Genomic DNA, 15,307 nt, shown 5'->3' on the forward strand with positions numbered 1-15,307 from the left:
ACATTTCTTTATTTCAACAAAGGCCATAAAGGTAACATGATATTTGTTCATTATTCATCCATTATTAATTTAAAAATCTGCACTGCATTTTTTTGTTGGACTCAATGCAAGTACTGTGTGGCATTTTCAACCATGGGGCAATAATGATTTTCCAGAAACTGAATCAAAAGTCTCCAACTTTATGGGACTAAAGTCACTATGTTGCTACTGTCTAGTTTTAGCTCAGCTTTTTAGTATTCTATCAAACAGCGCAAAAGTGCTGCATCATCGATCCATTTCTGTTTAACAATGACTTAGCATGTGCTATTTGTGAATGTAGTGTGTCTGTCTAATTAGTGTTGGTATGAAGACTGTTTCTAGCATTATTATTTACATATTTCTCAGACTACGTCCAACTATCACACAACATCACAACTATGCATAAATTATGTTCTAGGTGGAGATCTGCCGCCATGGGTGTCCGGAGCACTGCCAACATGGTCCATCTGAGAGACGTGACACTGCCGTCCCTGCTCCATCCGCACCACCTGAATTACTGTTGTATGATGAGCTGGTGTCTGATGGAACACCTGCTTTTGCAGATGAGCCAGCAGTGCACATGGCAGGCAACAAGGGAGCAACAATTCCAAGGCAACCTTTTCAGGTTTGTATTTTGTAGTGTTTTCTGCCTGTTTCATGGAGAAACATATATTTTTGCAACATGAACTACAAATTATGTCAGTTTACATGAACAGCAAGAACAAACATGGCTTTCACAACATTCTATTTCCAATATACCAGATATTTCTGAATAGCAATCACAGCAGCATTTGAAGTATGAAGTAACAGAATGTGGATGCAAGTGGTATTTTACTCAAATTCCTGAAGAAGTATTTCATTATTTCTTTAAAATGGGGGATGGGGAGGGCAGGATTAAACTTTCTATGATAGAAATGGCAGACTGTGAGGTAAAGATTAGGGGGGAGAAGGAAAAAATGTAAACTGGACAGAATAATGCATTAAAAAGATCCGAGATGTGACTTATTGAGAGTTTTTGTGACTTGTTTGTGTAATTAAGAAAGTAAATATTGTGTTCTCGATCAAAGTTTTCTATTTCACTTATCTTCTATTTACAAATTTGTATTTTCTCTGTCTGATCAAGCAAATTATTTTAAACAAAATGCCAATGAAAAAGTTCTTGCAGATGTTTCCTCCTCCCATTAGTTACATAACAACAGCCACAAAAAATATTTAAGAAACTTATTATCACAATATTCATGAATTAAAGATCCCATTGCTGCATTTATGAATGTGTCAAACTGAATACCAACTTACTGTACCACCACTTTTCCATACTTTCTTTACATTTGGGGTTGGACTATTTCTCCTTGCTATGAATATGTACAAAATTACACTAAACAGTCAGTCAGAGCAGAAGCATTTGGAAATGCATGTATCTGTCTTTCAAAGGGAACATGGGAACAGCAAGATTGGAAAGGATATAGCTGTCTCATCAACAGATATTGTTACTGCAGTAAACTATTATCCTGTACTGAAACAATAATTCTTATAATCCATGCATTTAACACCTGGATTGTGTATATGTTTGAAGAATTTCCTTCGGTAAAATTTTTCATTCTTTATAGAGTTTAGCATATTTCCCCACAGTTCTTCAAGTAAATCCCCAACAGGAGTGCTAGAGAATTCATGTTATCTTCCTTTTATAGCTCTAAATAATGGTAGAAGTAAAACTAACATCTTACTGTACAGAGTAATTTGTATTATGCATTAGATAAACACATTTGCCTTAAGTTAAACACTGCCCTTTCCTTTCAAACTGGAATTCTGACCCAGAGTCTGTGTATTCACATATCTAAGTGTCAAATCATGAAGACAAAATAAGATCTGATAGAACACTTACTTTTAAGTGAGGACAACTAACATGTAATTAACAGCATTAAAAAATCACAGTCCACTAACATTTCATACAAAACTTTATTTAATTTAAATATATAGATCAGAAATATACATGTAACAGAAGTTTATAAGACAACTGTATATTTTACTGTACACTCTTGTTATGAACTTTTACATGTGATGGTTATTGGTTACAAACAACTATAAAGAAGTAGAAAACAATACATCCAGAGGCTTGAATGTGTAAAAGAACTGGGTAAGAGAGATAGAGAGAGAGAAGGAGAAGGAAACATCATATGTAAATATTGGTGAATACAGTTTAATTTTACTATTAATAAAAGATGAAATGCTACAAAATATTATCAATGTTGGTAGCACTTTGTGAAAAATAAAAATAAATAATAGTAACACTTATTACATCAGTAATTCAGAAGACAGCTAGGAAGGAAGTGTAACAATACCATCACACTTGTCAAATCACTATATCACAATTTCAGTTCTGAACAGGGCAATTTATAGTACACAGTAGCAACAATGCAACAAGAACATTTTATCAAGAAAACAATGATCAGTTTCCTTTAAAAGGTTATTGCATATGTATTAGTAATTTTTAACTTCATCAGAGTACAAGAAGTAAACAATCTATTTAACTTGCAAAAAATAGTACAGCTAATTTGATGATCTTATGATCACAAAAATCTGAAACATTTTGTTTGATGGGATTCTTATGCAGTCATAACTGAATAGATATGAATGGTAATGCTGCTTCAGTGGAAATGACATTTTTAGTATTTGAAATAAATCATTTCAGGAACAGCCACATCCTGGACACCGTGATGGTCAAGAACGTTTTCCACATGGGCCTCGCACTCTCAGAAGCACCGGATTTGCAAGACCACGACGTTCTGTAGCTGTACCAGCAGGAGGCAATGCTGATGTTGGTGTCAGTGGGCTGTATGATGTCGTGTCAGAGGCAGACCTAGCCTTTACACCTGACTCACGACCCGAGGCAGTAACAGTATTTCAAGGACGAACACGTGAAGAGGAGGTAGTGTATGGAGTCTGCCTGCCTGTGCCAGGATTTGGAGCACTTTTTGCACTGGCAGCCCTTTCGGCTGTAGCAGCTGCTTTAGTTGCTGGGGCTTTGCTATACCGGTACCAGGTGCGGCGTGAGACTGCGGCAGCAGCCCAAACATCAGGCAGCAACAATACGGGAGGACGTAGCATTGGCCGCCAGGCAAATGGCGTACCACTTGATGCTCTTGGTCCTCAGCCACAGGCACATGCACATGTGCAGAGAGCACACCGATCTTCTGGACAGTCAGAAACAAGTGGTTGAACAGTACAGTGTGTAACTGTGTCTGAATCACAATTAAAACATGTCGCAGTACTGCAGTACACACAACAGATAAATAGCGCAAAAAACATTGATTCCAATTAACATAAACTGCATTATGTGAACTGGTGTGAGTGAAATACTCTTTGTGTCAGTACAGCATCAAAATAAGCAGCCAGTATCTTATATTATTGGACAGGAGATAAGGTTGCCAATAAGTGACGTGCACATAATTTATGACAAAGCCAAATCCTTACACAAAAAGTAGATGTTTGTACAGAACTTTCAAAGATGTAGAAAATTAAAATCAGTTATATGCGTGTATATATTATATATTTACCTCTAATGTAAACATCAATCTATCTCCCCCCCCCTCTCTCTCTCTCTCTCTCTCTCTCTCTCTCTCTCTCTCTCTCTCTCTCTCTCCCCCCCCCCCTCCCTTCCTCCCCCCTCCCTTCCCCCACAATATGGGAATCATTCTTATTATGACTGCCCAGTAACCATTTCACAAGTGAATGACTTAAACTTTACCAAGGATTTCATACAAGAATAGCATTGGTATGATATTACAAAACTTACATGACAAACATTTACTGTTGATTAACAGAATATAGATGAAAACATTTGACAGAATATGCAGCTAGTGATGAACATTTTATGCTTGTTAGACACTTTTTTGTGTGGTTTTAATGGTTTATAATAGATATATGCTTTCATAGCAGTTGTTAGCAAAAAGGATACAATACTCTTCTTCTCTACTACACACATCATCCTAACACTAATGATCACTTACCTAGGACACACCTTTGCACGGTGATATGACAAAGCTTGACTTGGTATTAACTATCTGGATACCAGTAGCAAACAGGGAAAAATCTAGGATTAATCGCTGCACATTACAGGCAAACTATAAAAAGTTCTGTGATGCAGTTTCTAATCATTAGACTGTGCACCAATGACATAAATTTCTATCTTCTCTGTGATCTCTCATGGATACTGATGACCTTACTATTTATCAGTCATTCATTACTCTCATTCTGCCCCTGGTAGCTGAGTGGTCAGCGTGATGTAATGTCATACCTAACAGCCCAGGTTCGATTCCCAGCTGGGTCGGAGATTTTATCCGATCAGGGACTGGGTGTAGTGTTGTCCATATCATCATCATTTCATCCCCATCGACACGCAATTTGCCGAAGTGGCGTCAACTGTAAAGACTTGCATCATGCCAACAGTCTACCCGAAGGGAGGCCCCAGCCACATGGAATTTCCATTTCCATTACTCTCAAAAGAAAATGTGTGTGTGTGTGTGTGTGTGTAAGAAAGAGAAAGAGAGAGAGAGAGAGAACTGCATCTTTCTTCCAGGTCACTGCCATAAAATTAGTTTGTCATGGCAGAGTCCATATTCTGCTCACTGAAAAATTGAGGTATTAGCCTCTTTTCAATGTATCCATTTTTCTTTGTAGAGCAAACTATGATACATTTCTCTAACAGTTTCTGGTGCTGATCCAGAACCAGAGTCCATGCAGTAATATGATAATTTAATACACAGAGTCACAAAGTGAAATATATAACTTTCACAATCTCTCGTCAGAGAATTATTTGGTGTTCTTCAGTCACTTTCACTGAAAAGTGTGTGCTCTGTGGGGCCAGTAAAATGGTGCACAAAACAGTGCTCACTAGTATCACTTTTCTGTTTCTCCACTTTCAAACAAGGAAGTTGAAATACAAATATGTTTTACTATTCCTTCACGACTTTTCATTTAATCATAAGGTTTAGATCATGGATAAAGTGTATTTATAAATGTTTACTCAGTTCAGTTAGTACTGTAAATGATTACTTTTGTCAATGTTTGTTGAGATGACAGTTTTGCAAAAACAATCGGGTGCTACTGAACATGGTGTCTGTTGACAGGGTTAACAGGGAAACAATGGACATTAATGTTAACCTGTAAGGCACCACACGACCAAATCATTTGTGTATAAATGTATATTACTCATTTTAAATATTAGTATTTAATCAAAAATAATGCCTTAATAATGTCATAGTCATTATTGTGAATTTTTATTTGTGCTCAAGATTTAGTTTTTAAAAAATGTAACCAGGAGATATAGTTCTGAAAAGAAATACTCCAAAAGATAAGCAAATACAATATTTACAAATATTATTGTGTTCCTTATGGAAGATTCTGGTAATATATAACAATTGTTCCCCCATAGGACATTTAGTCCATGAATAATAAGTTTGGGACGGAATAAAGCTATTAACTACAATGTTTCATTACAATACATGAATTATTAGTCACTCAGTAATAATGTTACAGCTGGCATTTATCAACAACAAAAAACTCATTTTACATTGTTCTGAAGTAAGTCTTGACAGATGTAAAAACAGTCTTCCCAATCAGAAAGTTTGTTACTTAATATGAGATTTACCATTCCTTTCAAAATAAGGTATAAAATGTTAAATGTATATAAGAAATTCTTAACCAAAAGGTTTCACTGATCAGTTCAATTCGTTTTACTCAGTTTACATTTCCTTATCAACATGTCAACTATAACCAATTTCTTGACTTGTGTGAATGGTTTGAGTCTTCCTTTTTACCAAATTATGTCATCTAATAAATGAATCATTACATATTTATCAGTATTTCTTCCATAACTGTGGATGTTCGGTCTACAGCAATATATATGAGTACATCAAGAGGTGCTTTATCATGATTGTTAAACAATTTTATCTGTAGCAAAACAAACACCTTGTTCCACTCAAAGATGTTTGTCAAGATATTTATGTACTGCCAACCATATGGGATAAGATTACAAATTAATGAATACCTATTAATTTGTACTGTTTTATGTATCCTTTATAATGCAAAATACCCTCAGCACACATTAGTTTTGTAATTTTGATAGAGAATTCAAGAAAAAATTTAGACTACAATTATTTTCTAACAATCCTGATGAGATATTGAGCCAATACGAACAATTATGATGAAAAAATCAAACAATCAGGAGGAATATGACATAAAAAGTTCACACAAACCTTATTGCATGTAATTCTATGACAAACACATCAAAAGAATTGAAACAATATTTCTGAACATCGTTAAGATTAAATTTTCAAGGAGAATCTACAGTTAAGGCAGTATCTTTATAAGCTGAATATTTTGCATTTTTGTGTATTTTTTTTGGCTCAAAGTAATTTATGGTATAAGTCCAAAGTATGGTTAAAAGTATTGATAACAGCAAAAGTATTAGTTTATTTCTTGTCACGGCATTTTTGACAAAAACTTAAGTAGTCCAATACACAGATTATCAACAAATACTGATACACTAGTTTGTTACAGGCAGTCAACTTGGATTATATTACTGTTGCCTCTGGAAATGTGAAGCACCACCATGAATTATATTTTTGTTTTACGCTAATAACGATAGAGAAATCATGAACAGAAAATTTTTGAAGCTAAATATTAAAAGTCCAAGAGATAGAAAAGTGTTCTCCCAAAGTCTGCAGCTGGAACAGTAATATGATGGGTACAACGCAAATTGTCTGAGCAACATAAACCAAGTCAAAAACTGCTTCAGTAATAATTCAGCTTTGCAAATCAGAGCCACTGCATTATTATATATGTTAGTTGCAGCTTCTCAGGGATGCCAAATCATATGTATAAATTTCTGAATATGGAAGATACTGTGCTGGTGTATCTCCTGTGTTTTATGGCAAGGGTTCATGAAAATTTTTTGTTCCTGACACTTTGTCCAGAGCTGTGTTGGACACCTTTGGAGGTGCACCTACAAAGATATCCAAAGCTGCTTTGGAGAAAACACTGAGAATGAAAAAGTTTCATGAACCATGGATATGCAACCCAAAAGATTCACCAGCAGCTAAGACAACTGGTTTTGAAAGCCTTATTGTACGAAAATGTACTTAGCAAAATCAGCAAAGTAATGAACTGTTATCTGTTTCCCTACACATTAACTAAATTATATTGTAGACATTTTATATGATCTTGATATTCAAAAGTTACAATTGTATAGAAATTCTAGGTTTCAGTTACAGACTCCCAAAAGGGTCTACAATTGAAAATAACTCCACAGAAGTTCTATGTACATAAACATTCAAAACTGAATTCTGGTGTATACTGAAATAATCAAGAATATTGGCAAATGTTGTTACCGAGTATATTGATGTCACAATTAAATGCAGTTAGAGGCATGTATTCATTTTGATATTTCTATCTTTTCCCAAGTGATAAAATGCAAGTTTTTTTTTAATTATAAAGAAGTCTTTTTAAATACAATGAAGTCTATTGATTTAACCATATCTCTGATCTTGCATTAATAATTCACATACATATATATTAATGAGATGATAGCACTTTAAATGCAACTTGCATTTTGAACTTTTAAGATTGAAATGTGCCTTTCATTTAATGACTTTTCCTAAGTATGTTACACTGTCACAGTCTTCCACGTGTATTTGTGTAAATTCACATTCATAAATACTTTGACCGGCCCTAAAAAAAAAAGGAACTTATATCTCCACATTTTCTGCAACCACCTGCACCCCCCCCCCCCAATCCTCCTCCACCACCACCACCACCACCACCACCACCACCACCACCACCACCTCCTCCTCCTCCTCCTCCTTTTTCGCAGTCTTTCTAAATGCTTTCAATCATAAATCACAGTTAGCACTCCTGACATATTTTTTTCTTGCAAAATATGTATTACATGCCCTTTTTCATTATAATACCCTGTAATCATGAGTAAATCCTCTATGTGATTACACAACATGACAGATTCTTCAATTGACACAGTTATCTTACACTAAACATTATTTACTTTCTTATAAGTGCCATACAATGTCTGTCATGTAATTATACTAGATCATATTTGTAAGCCATCCACAATTCAGACTGGTTTTGTTGTAAGATTACTTCCACAAAGGGATTGAATACCATTGTCAGTCATTTTTATCCTCTTCATAAACAACAATAGCCATGCTCTGTATGTCGCCATTTTACACAGATAATTTTTCTGTACTAGATACTTGGTCACTTCATTCCATTGTTGTATTTCAATAACATTTTACTGTAGAAAATACTGACACACATTCATCAAAACTTATCAGGCATAAAACACAAATATGATTTCCTGAAATGTGGCATAGCAACAATATAATTTTTTTGTGTTCCTAATATTAAGTTGAATAAGGTCCATTCCAGTATCTTTTCAAAAAATGCACATCTCTGCAATGAAGTACATGCCTATGCATTCCCAGCAGCTCCTTGTGCCACAGCAGGTATCATTTGTAGTCATGGCAGAAATGTGTATATTTGTACTGAGTCATCAGAATGGTCAATTTGCAATCACAAAGCATTAAGCAATAGGGAAGTTTGTATTTGGATCTGGCTGTTCACAAATGGGAGAATGAATGTTCTAGATGGAGTAATGCTGCTATTTGTAATTCCAGCTGACCAGATTCCTCAGTAAATCCAATCCAAGAAACTAAAAATTTCAACATTGTCATTGGAATGTTTATATGTTTTGGCAAGAGCTTACCCATGATCTACGCTGGGAAGAGGCAGGCAGTGGGAGTACTTACATTAGTTTCATGAAAGAGAAGGGGTGGAGAACTAAGCACAATTTCTGAAAAATTACACTCAAAAATATTGAAAAACTGTTTTCCTTAATCCCCAAAAATAATAATGCTGTCACCATGTAATATATAACAGCATGTACTGTCTACAGTTCACTTAACTGAGATATTCAAGATAGTATGAGATCTGTATCCTTGCCATCAAGCAGACAATGTTCAGACACATGCATATACTTTCTATGTATATGTTATTAATAATTTTTATATTTGCTAGTGACATAAAAAAATATTGCACATTGAAGATTTCTTCCAACTTATAGTGAACTGACATGTCAGCCTGTTTGATGAGGCTAAATACAAGTTTGGTTGGCAAAGATGATCTGAGCCCTTCCTGTGATTCTATTTGGAACTCTACACTGCAGTTGGAAAGGGTAAAGTGGACCTATATAGGTCAATCCTCTCGTTAGTGCCCAGGATAACAACTACTGCAATCAAGAGAAAAATAGCAGCAACTGCTAGCCACTATCACTCTTTCCTACTGAGATTAGTGGAGCCATCTCTGGATGTTACCATGTAGTTACATACTCATTTAAAATTTCATGAAATTTAATATTTAAAACATATACAGTACAACAACTCCATAAAACTAAAATAATTTTTTTCAGTAACCAGGGCAGCCCCCCCCCCCATGAACCATGGACCTTGCCGTTGGTGGGGAGGCTTGCGTGCCTCAGCGATACAGATGGCCGTACCGTAGGTGCAACCACAACGGAGGGGTATCCGTTGAGAGGCCAGACAAACGTGTGGTTCCTGAAGAGGAGCAGCAGCCTTTTCAGTAGTTGCAGGGGCAACAGTCTGGATGATTGACTGATCTGGCCTTGTAACAACAACCAAAACGGCCTTGCTGTGCTGGTACTGCGAACGGCTGAAAGCAAGGGGAAACTACAGCCGTTATTTTTCCCGAGGGCATGCAGCTTTACTGTATGGTTAAATGATGATGGCGTCCTCTTGGGTAAAATATTCCGGAGGTAAAATAGTCCCCCATTCGGATCTCCAGGCGGGGACTACTCAAGAGGACGTTGTTATCAGGAAAAATAAAACTGGCGTTCCACGGATCGGAGTGTGGAATGTCAGATCCCTTAATCGAGCAGGTAGGTTAGAAAATTTAAAAAGGGAAATGGATAGGTTGAAGTTAGATATAGTGGGAATTAGTGAAGTTCAGTGGCAGGAGGAACAAGACTTTTGGTCAGGTGAATACAGGGTTATAAATACAAAATCAAATAGACGTAATGCAGGAGTAGGTTTAATAATTAATAAAAAAATAGGCGTGCGGGTAAGCTACTACAAACAGAATAGTAAACGCATTATTGTGGCCAAGATACACACGAAGCCCATGCCTACTACAGTGGTACAAGTTTATATGCCAACTAGTTCTGCAGATGTTGAAGAAATTGATGAAATGTATGATGAGATAAAAGAAATTATTCAGATAGTGAAGGGAGACGAAAATTTAATAGTCATGAGTGACTGGAATTCGAGTGTAGGAAAACGGAGAGAAGGAAACATAGTAGGTGAATATGGATTGGGGCTAAGAAATGAAAGAGGAAGCCGTCTGGTAGAATTTTGCACAGAACATAACTTAATCATAACTAACACTTGGTTCAAGAATCATAAAAGAAGGCTGTATACACGGAAGAAGCCTGGAGATACTAAAAGGTACCAGATAGATTATATAATGGTAAGACAGAGATTTAGGAACCAGGTTTTAAATTGTAAGACATTTCCAGGGGCAGATGTGGACTCTGACCACAATCTATTGGTTATGAACTGCAGATTAATATTGAAGAAACTGCAAAAAGGTGGGAATTTAAGGAGATGGGACCTGGATAAACTGAAAGAACCAGAGGTTGTACAGAGTTTCAGGGAGAGCATAAGGGAACAATTGACAGCAGTGGGGGAAAGAAATACAGTAGAACAAGAATGGGTAGCTCTGAGGGATGAAGTAGTGAAGGCAGCAGAGGATCTAGTAGGTAAAAAGACGAGGGCTAGTAGAAATCCTTGGGTAACAGAAGAAATATTGAATTTAATTGATGAAAGGAGAAAATGTAAAAATGCAGTAAATGAAGCAGGCAAAAAGGAATACAAACGTCTCAAAAATGAGATCCACAGGAAGTGCAAAATGGCTAAGCAGGGATGCCTAGAGGACAAATGTAAGGATGTAGAGGCTTATCTCACTAGGGGTAAGATAGATACTGCCTACAGGAAAATTAAAGAGACCTTTGGAGAAAAGAGAACCACTTGTATGAATATCAAGAGTTCAGATGGAAATCCAGTTCTAAGCAAAGAAGGGAAAGCAGAAAGGTGGAAGGAGGATATAGAGGGTCTATACAAGGGTGATGTACTTGAGGACAATATTATGGAAATGGAAGAGGATGTAGATGAAGATGAAATGGGAGATACGATACTGCGTGAAGAGTTTGACAGAGCACTGAAAGACCTGAGTCGAAACAAGGCCCCGGGAGTAGACAACATTCCATTAGAACTACTGACAGCCTTGGGAGAGCCAGCCCTGACAAAACTCTACCATCTGGTGAGCAAGATGTATGAGACAGGCGTGGTGAGCAAGATGTATGAGACAGGCGAAGTACCCTCAGACTTCAAGAAGAATATAATAATTCCAATCCCAAAGAAAGCAGGTGTTGACAGATGAGAAAATTACCGAGCTATCAGTTTAATAAGTCACAGCTGCAAAATACTAACACGAATTCTTTACAGACGAATGGAAAAACTGGTAGAAGCAGACATCGGGGAAGATCAGTTTGGATTCCGTAGAAATATTGGAACACGTGAGGCAATACTGACCTTACGACTTATCTTAGAAGCTGGATTAAGGAAAGGCAAACCTACGTTTCTAGCATTTGTAGACTTAGAGAAAGCTTTTTACAATGTTGACTGGAATACTCTCTTCCAAATTCTAAAGGTGGCAGGGGTAAAATATAGGGAGCGAAAGGCTATTTACAATTTGTACAGAAACCAGATGGCAGCTATAAGAGTCGAGGGCCATGAAAGGGAAGCAGTGGTTGGGAAAGGAGTGAGACAGGGTTGTAGCCTCTCCCCGATGTTATTCAATCTGTATATTGAGTAAGCAGTAAAGGAAACAAAAGAAAAATTCGGAGTAGGTATTAAAATCCATGGAGAAGAAATAAAAACTTTGAGGTTCGCCGATGACATTGTAATTCTGTCAGAGACAGCAAAGGACTTGGAAGAGCTGTTGAACGGAATGGACATTGTCTTGAAAGGAGGATATAAGATGAACATCAACAAAAGCAAAATGAGGATAATGGAATGTAGTCGAATTAAGTCGGGTGATGCTGAGGGAATTAGATTAGGAAATGAGACACTTAAAGTAGTAAAGGAGTTTTGTTATTTGGGGAGCAAAATAACTGATGATGGTCGAAGTAGAGAGGATATAAAATGTAGATTGGCAATGGCAAGGAAAGCGTTTCTGAAGAAGAGAAATTTGTTAACATCGAGTATAGATTTAAGTGTCAGGAAGTCGTTTCTGAAAATATTTGTTTGGAGTGTAGCCATGTATGGAAGTGAAACATGGACAATAAATAGTTTGGACAGGAAGAGAATAGAAGCTTTCGAAATGTGGTGCTACAGAAGAATGCTGAAGATTAGATGGGTAGATCACATAACTAATGAGGAGGTATTGAATAGAATTGGGGAGAAGAGGAGTTTGTGGCACAACTTGACGAGAAGAAGGGACCAGTTGGTAGGACATGTTCTGAGGCATCAAGGGATCACCAATTTAGTATCGGAGGGCAGCGTGGAGGGTAAAAATCGTAGAGGTAGACCAAGAGATGAATACACTAAGCAGATTCAGAAGGATGTAGGTTGCAGTAGCTACTGGGAGATAAAGAAACTTGCACAGGATAGGGTAGCTTGGAGAGCTGCATCAAACCAGTCTCAGGACTGAAGACCACAACAACAACAACAACAACAACAACAACCAGGGCAGCAGTCAACTCACACTCTGGCTTAGAATTTGCATTGTTACCTGACAAAGTGCAACAAAATCATTCTTTGCTTGGAAACAAAACTATCTGGTTGCTCATGAATAATTTATGAAAGTTAATTCCTTATCAATTCCAACACTTCTGTACCTGGTAAGACAGAATTGAGGAGGAATCCATACAAATGACGCACCATGAGAGGCTGTCGTCGGATAGTAAGAGGGGCTGATCTTATGGGATCCTGTAACACACCTTATCCTCTCATTCAGAACCATATCACTAACCTCAAGATTAGAAAGTGTTACTGGTTTTTAAAGTGAGAATTCATACCAAAGCTGAGACAGCACAAAAGCTTTAAAGAACATGTAGCTCATCTGTGTACCTGGAAGCTTCATATCAAATATGAGACTCATAAACATCATCAAATCTTATGGAATCCCATCCTTCTAACCCTTCTATATCCTTTCATGAGTTGTCACTACTGTGTTGCTACAGCAGTTTTGAAACAAGAACAAAAAATTGGAAAAATGTCAATGAATGAGCATTGGAATGGACTCCTCAATGTGGATTTCAAGTTATTAGTGGCAATAGTAAAAACGATTATGCTTAAGATACTTCTTTAAGGGAAGTCTTCTGTTTGTCAGACAAAACTTTGTCAAGCCAACAGCTAAAAACACTTCTATGGTAGGAAGGATGTAAAGAATACAGGTAGAAGACCATAGGCGTACCATTAATGAAACCTCAAAAATATATTGTGCCTCCAGGTAGTACTGAAAGCACTTTTGGTATAAAAAGTATGCCTGTTCTATGCAGCCTTTGTATGAAGGCCTACTGTGCAGCTGCCTCCACCAAGATCAGGTTGTTGATGGTGAGACAACATCTAACAAAAGAAAGCTCAAACCAGCTTAATTGGTCTCTAGAATCCAGGTTAGGTGATGATTTACCATTCACTCCAACGTATATCCTGCACAAGCTAAACAGCAAAGTATGAGGCACATTTGATTCTCCTCCACTTGGAGGAAGGTGAACAAAATTGTCTCTCTCCAAGAGTTTGGATATTGTCTACCACCCATACATTACGCAAAAAGTTTTAGAAGGATTTTTGTTGGCACACCATCAAGTTGCCTAAGTGTTTTGTTAATTATTCAGCCATGATAAGATGTAGTATCACGAACATCACACGGAACCAAATCTACAGTTCGAGACATGGACAGAGATTGAATTGTTGCCGGTTGCAAGTGATAGCTGCGGTAAGCACGTACGCGTGCTCTGAACTTGAAGCTTGGAGAGAGAATTTGTTGCTTGCCACCAGCATCAACCATGACAAATTACAACAAATGGAATAAAAATTCACTAAATAACTTGCTACAATCACATTTAAAGCAAGCAATGACCAAGACATTCACAGCAGAACATTATAGAATGCTCAGTGGGTGTTGGAGAACATATGACGTAGAGGCACAGAACAAGCTTAAACTCGACTGCCATCGTTCGTGACTCCAAATGTAACTCCCATTTTGAAAAAATTGTCATTAAATGACCTGCTGTTCAGCCTACTCCTATCAACAATTAGTTAATGCAAATGAAGTGCCAGATTCAGGCAGCAGCAGTGGCAATAATCTTCGCAAAATGCTCCATCACTTTATGGTCGATGTCGCCAGACGTTTCGTAGGATCCTTGCACTGCAGTCAATAGAAATGTTTAAAATGACACCATCTTCAGACATCTGTAGCTGTATTGTATTATTGCAAAACTACATGTATCTGAAGATTATAACATTTAAAAAATCTCCAGGTCCACTGCTAGACCTAACCTACTGTGTTTTTCAGTGGCTTCCTATACTCATGCTGAGCTAGTGGAATATCTGGAATGCTCAAAGATACTTGCAATGGCCAGTTCTTGCTCACTTTGATAGTTTCAAAACTCACTGGACCGTGGTCCTTGTGACCTGAAAGGCTTCAAAGGTCCTCTACAATTAGCTAAGTACTTTATTTTTGAAGAGCCTTATAACTGCCACTGAACAGCATTTCTCTATCAACCAGGTAACAGGCTATCTTTGTAGCTGGTCTGAAAATTCTGGAAAGGCTTCAACAGCTGAAAGGTGGATAACATATTTATTGTGAGCAGTGGAAAATATATTCAGCTACCTGTGGCAGAGAATGATACCATAGTAGTGTGGAATTGCATGGTCTGCCCCAATTTTATAAGGCATAAAGCTTCTGAAAATGTGAGGATTTCGGCAGCTCAACTGGGGGGGAGGCTGGTAACAAAATTCAATAGCACATTATGCACGTTTAAATCCTCACTCAGGAGGATGGAAGAGCTCTTTGCCTGCAGTATCATTAGCAGACATATAATCACTATACATACGGACCCACACTACTTCAGAGGCTGCCTGTGTATTGATCATGAAGGGGAGAGACAAGGAGGGCAAATTTCTTTAATTAAGCTGGCTAT

At 37.3% G+C, this 15,307-nt stretch overlaps 2 protein-coding genes across 3 annotated transcripts in view; one reads left to right on the top strand and one right to left on the bottom strand.

Moving 5' to 3' along the window:
• Nucleotides 1–3,556, top strand: part of LOC126252830 (uncharacterized) — a 424,342-nt gene extending 420,786 nt beyond the window's left edge. The window contains exons 7-8 of the mRNA XM_049953776.1: nt 437–643; nt 2,708–3,556. Coding sequence (XP_049809733.1) covers nt 437–643; nt 2,708–3,235 — 735 coding nt within the window. The 3' untranslated portion in view covers nt 3,236–3,556. The remainder of the gene's footprint in view (nt 1–436; nt 644–2,707) is intronic.
• The window catches only part of LOC126252813 (uncharacterized), a 253,837-nt gene continuing 241,602 nt past the window's right edge, over nt 3,073–15,307 (bottom strand). For both annotated transcript variants that reach the window (XM_049953758.1, XM_049953765.1), the window contains exon 15: nt 3,073–3,209. The gene's annotated coding sequence lies outside the window, so the exon portion shown is untranslated. The remainder of the gene's footprint in view (nt 3,210–15,307) is intronic.

This window comes from Schistocerca nitens, chromosome 1 (assembly GCF_023898315.1).
Source record: "Schistocerca nitens isolate TAMUIC-IGC-003100 chromosome 1, iqSchNite1.1, whole genome shotgun sequence".
Lineage (NCBI taxonomy): Eukaryota > Metazoa > Arthropoda > Insecta > Orthoptera > Acrididae > Schistocerca > Schistocerca nitens.